The sequence below is a fragment of the Octopus sinensis genome, linkage group LG22 (assembly GCF_006345805.1).
Source record: "Octopus sinensis linkage group LG22, ASM634580v1, whole genome shotgun sequence".
Classification (NCBI taxonomy): Eukaryota; Metazoa; Mollusca; class Cephalopoda; order Octopoda; family Octopodidae; genus Octopus; species Octopus sinensis.
The window spans coordinates 17,060,336-17,065,905 of NC_043018.1; the positions used below are offsets into that span (position 1 = coordinate 17,060,336).

At 36.4% G+C, this 5,570-nt stretch overlaps 1 protein-coding gene across 1 annotated transcript in view; it reads left to right on the top strand.

Moving 5' to 3' along the window:
* Positions 1–5,335, top strand: part of LOC115223116 (endoplasmic reticulum-Golgi intermediate compartment protein 1-like) — a 19,239-nt gene extending 13,904 nt beyond the window's left edge. Inside the window, exons 3-5 of the mRNA XM_036512107.1 lie at positions 1,835–1,935; positions 2,340–2,459; positions 4,854–5,335. Coding sequence (XP_036368000.1) covers positions 1,835–1,935; positions 2,340–2,459; positions 4,854–4,961 — 329 coding nt within the window. The 3' untranslated portion in view covers positions 4,962–5,335. The remainder of the gene's footprint in view (positions 1–1,834; positions 1,936–2,339; positions 2,460–4,853) is intronic.
* The last annotated feature ends 235 nt before the right edge of the window (positions 5,336–5,570 follow it).

Consider the following 5,570-nt stretch of genomic DNA (forward strand, 5'->3'; position numbering starts at 1 on the left):
TAGCAGTTCGGCAAATGTGTCTCCTTGATTAAGGTACCAGGCATTCAAAACGATTAAATATATGACTGATTCATTCGACGAAATTTCTTTAAGGCCTTGGCCCTGCATGGCCGTAGGCTAATGACTAAAACAAATAATTACTAACAGATAGAGCGACAAATTCCTTAATTCCATTATGTTTTAATTCAAAAGCTGAATAGAATATCTTAGCCTTACGTTCGGTTCTACACAATAATATAGTCATTTCGTTTTGCTAGAGCAATAATTAACGCAATGTTCTTATTTTTATCATATAGAATTACGTCAATGAATTTAGTTTTAAATGGAGATCAGTTTGATAAAAAACAAATATAAAAAAACGCTATTCTCTTGATTTTTCCCTGTCAATTTCGAAGTGAGTTGGGGGTTTATATCAAGAGCAGAGATTATCTTTATCGAATCATTTCAAAATTAATGACTATGCTTTTGCAGCTTTACTCCATTATTTTACGTTCGTGTATATTTTCCCACCGTTTATGAAGGAAATATAGAAATACTCAACTGTATTTTTCCAAAATACACAAAATCCATTATATCCTTCTCCCCCTCTTTCTCCAGGTGTGGGAGATATTATATTTAGCAGCTTTGGTAACATTGGCCTCCAAACGTTTTTAAGCGCTTCTGTCGCATCATTCAGGATTTCCCCCATCTTGGCTACGGATGGAACGGATACAGCTGCATTATTAAATAATTTGCTTAGCTGTCATGGAACAACGCCAGACGCATAGACAACTTCTGCCCCACATGTTAAGAACTTTAAATTCGTAGTGACGAAATATTATACGAAGTGTAACATACGCATAAACATACTTACATGTGCATTGGTATGTGTGTGTGTGTGTTGTGTGTGTGTGTATTGGTATGTGTGTGTGTGTGTGTGTGTGTGTGTGCATTGGTATGTGTGTGTGTGTGTGTGTGTGTGCATTGGTATGTGTGTGTGTGTGTGTGCATTGGTATGTGTGTGTGTGTGTGTGTGTGTATTGGTATGTGTGTGTGTGTGTGTGTGTGTGTATTGGTATGTGTGTGTGTGTGTGTGTGTGTGTGTGTGTGTGCATTGGTATGTGTGTGTACTGGTACGTGTATGTATGTTAAGGCTGCGAGCTGGCAGAAACGTTAGCACGCCAGGCGAAATGCGTAGCCGTATTTCGTCTGCCGTCGACTTTACCTTTCATCCTTTCGGGGTCGATAAATAAAGTACCAGTTACGCACTGGAGTCGATAAAATCGTCTTAATTCGTTTGTCTGTCCTTGTTTGTCCCCTCTATGTTTAGCCCCTTGTGGGTAGTAAAGAAATAGGTATGTGTATGTGTGTGTGCGTGAGAGAGAGGGAGAGACAGAGAGAGAGAGATAGAGAGAGAGCTAAGGTCAGAGAAAGAGGGAGTTTCTAATTAGAAATCCGATGTATATAAAAACTAGAAACATATATAAGGATTTAACAATTTCAGTTTCTTCTCTAATACTATGGATTAAGAAAATATTAAGAACCTTCCTGCTTATACGAATCCCAATCCTATTCGCAACAACCGGACTGGCTACCCTACACCATCGCTAATGTAAAGCTTCCACCCGATTCCTGCGTATCTTTAGCGAAGTCGAGTCTGATATAAAAATTAAGGATAGGTCTTTGGATTGAGTATAAATTCAGCCACACTATATTGTTGAATCAACAAAATTCTATGAGTATTTCCCTTCCACTACTGAATAAGCTTTTCAAAAATAACCTAAAAATAATATCGAAATCCCTCAGCTCATTAATATTTCTATTATTTTTATTCTTTTCCATTCCATTATTAAAGAGTCCGTAACATTTGATTATATCATAAGAGTGGTGCCAACAGTCTACGAAAACCTCAATGGCGCAATGCACTATCCATTCCAGTATACTTATACAACTCGGGTAAGTTTCTATCTTTCTTTTTTTTTCTGGTACTTGATCTGTCGGTATCATTTGCCGAACCGCTAGATTACAAGGATTTGAAAATACCTGTAACACCAACACCGGTTGTCAAGCAGTGGTCACACACGCACACACACACACATACACACACATACACACACACAACACACACACACACACACATACACATATAATTTGGTAACCATAACATCGAACTTTGCAAACCCTCAGTTTAAATAAAGTATCTTTAGCGAAACATCGTAAATATTGTGAATATAATCCTATCAAATATATTTGATTCTACAAGTATATTAGATACGTTTCTTATTTAATGTTTGTTTTGTTTTTTATCACACGCACACATACGTATGACCTTGGTTATCTGTCCCCTTTCTAATTGTCAGGAAATTAATTTCATGCAAGGATCTGTGACTCTTCCTGCTATTTGGTTCCGCTATGATTTAAGCCCCATTACTGTTCGCTATCACGAAAAGAGGAAGCCATTTTACACATTCCTGACCACTGTAAGTATTTCTTGTTTGAAACATATTGTCACTTCACTTGGATGTTTTTTGGAATATTATTGCGAAGGCAATATCTACATGGTTGAATGATCTGCAAGCAAGCCTTTCTTAATCTCACTGAAATCACCTGTTGTTCGATTTAAAATCGTTGCACGGTGTCTGATCATTCTTTGATCGTAAAACTTTTGTCCAGTAGCGATTGCCTGAAAATTCACACCAACAGGTATATCAAACAGTACCCCGCTTCCTTCTCTTTCTTCTTGTTCTTCTTTCTCTTTTTCTTTGCCTTTTTCATCTTCTTCTTCTTCTTCTCCTCTCCTCCTCTTTCCTCTTTTTATTTTGCTTCTTCTTCTTTGCCTTCTTCTTTTTCTTCTCCTGCTCCTTCTCCTCCTCCTCCTTCTTCTTTTTCTTTTTCTTCTTTGCCTTCTTCTTCTTTGACTTCTTCTTCTTCTTCTTCTTCTTCTTCTTCTTCTTCTTCTTCTTTTTCTTCTTCTTCTTCCTCTTCTTCTTCTTTTTCTCCTCCTACTACTCTGCGATTTTATTTATTATGCCTTTGCTCTGTGTTTACATTCCAAAGTGCCATAAATATACTATATGTGCGCGTGTGTGTTTCTACACACACACACGCATTCATACACGAAGTTTTCTGGAAGCCTTTAGAATATTATACCATAGAAAATTCCATCACATATCATTTGTGCTGTATTCAAAGACGAACTTTCATTTGTATACAAAAATGTTGCTTCTATAATGTACAAACGCACTCACACACGTACACACCCATATATATATATAGATTTTAAATGATGGTGAGAAATTAGACATTAATTTAATTAACATCGATTTCACACCAGTGGTCTAGCATATAAAAAAAACTGAAGGTTCACTAAAATTGTATTATATACATATTACAGGGAATCCACTATGTGTACACCCTTATGCTAGAAATAGATCCGCTATGGTCTTACCACTAAGAAATATTCTCAAGAAAATTTTAGCAAAACAACGAAAACGTAATCGATTAATGTCCACATAGTGGTTTCCCTCTAATATGTATATATATATATATATATATAACGGGAAGCTTTATGAAAATAAACAAAAGACGAAGGCAGGTGGAAAACAAACGAACAATTGTATTAGTATGGCGCTCAGGAAATATAAATAAAACAAGTCTTTAACGTTTCGAGCCTACGCTCTTCAACAGAAAGATACACAGAGAGAGAAAAACACAGAAAGAAGGAGAGAAAAAAAATGCGTGCAGTAGCTAACGAATCAACATGGCGATATATATATATATTATATATATATATCCTATATTTATATATTTCCTGTGGACAGATACACAAATGCTTTAAACATGTATCTTTTTTATGTTTTTGTCTTCCATATTCCTTTCTTGACCTCCGTTGATGACGATTGATCCAAAACGTCACACAAGTTCGCGCGTTCCTTCTTCCGAAATTCAATTCACTGCGCACAACTTCTATTTCTTGGTGTTTCATATTGACCAAAAATTTCTGCATATGTTTTAACCTCACGTTGTCCAACCGCCCCTCCATTATCATCCTACTTTCATTTGTACTATTATACATATAATGTGGAGGCGCAATGGCCCAGTGGTTAGGGCAGCGGACTCGCGGTCATAGGATCGCGGTTTCGATTCCCAGACCGGGCGTTGTGAGTGTTTATTGAGCGAAAACATCTAAAGCTCTACGAGGCTCCGGCAGGGGGATGGTGGTGATCCCTGCTGTACTCTTTCACCACAACTTTCTCTCACTCTTACTTCCTGTTTCTGTTGCACCTGTATTTCAACGGGCCCCCTCCTTGTCCCTCTCTGTGTCACGCTGAATATCCCCGAGAACTACGTTAAGGGTGCACGTGTCTGTGGAGTGCTCAGCCACTTACACGTTAATTTCACGAGCAGGCTGTTCCGTTGATTCGGATCAACTGGAACCCTCATCGTCGTAACCGACGGAGTGCTTCCATTTCATATACATATAATATATACATATGTATGAGTGTGTGTTTGTGCGTGTATGTGGGCCTGTGTGAAAATAAAGATTGGTGTCAAAATAACTGAAACTTCTCTCTTCAAAGTGAAGTAGGAAAACAAATTCATAAGTTTGAAATCTCACAAATTCTTTCACACCTCTCTCCATGTGTGTAAAAAATTACAAATGTAACATACCAAACGCATTGGTATTCTGAAATATATAATTTGAACCTGAGGTTCCTGATAACGCTGGAACTATTTAACACCAACACGAAACTGAATTATTCATGTTTTATAGCACTGTTTGTAGTTACATATATGCAACTATGTTACTCTTCAAAGAATAACTTATTCTCTATTAAAACTTTCATACTGTTTTGTAATTTTTGTTATCGTAGGTATGCGCCATCGTCGGAGGAACCTTTACTGTCGCTGGTATCTTTGATTCGTTCATTTTCACTGCGTCAGAGATTCTCAAGAAGTTTGAGCTGGGAAAATTGACTTAATGGCAAAATAGATACAACACAAATAAACTGAAATTTTTACAACAAAAGCAAAGATACATCATGAATCGTCCATAGAAATGTCAAGCTCATAAACGTTTGGAAGAGATCTAGCGGTAGCTATTTCATATATAGATGTTGTGTGTGTATGTTACTGTAAGAATTTGTATATATTTATATATACACACTCATAGGTACAGATATACACATACACGCATACATCTACATATCGATCTATATCTGTTAGTCTGTCTATCTATCTATATATATGTTACAATTATTGTTAGGACGCTAAGATATCTTCCTACTTTTGTTGACATGAAAACAATGGTAGCCATAATTCATAAATAAAGAAATTACATCCACAAATGCGGTGTTGAGCAGTCATTGTCATCCTTCGACACTTAGGTATATATATATATATATATATATATATATATATATATATATATTTATATATCAAATTTAGCAGAAATAGAGAGAATTTTGATCAACATACAAATTGATTACTATCGCTTATTATCTTTTTAAATACAAAACTTCAGCATTGCTAACAGCCGTTTCTGCTACCTCTGCAAGGCGGTGCTGCTAAAGAAATTTATGAGAATAATG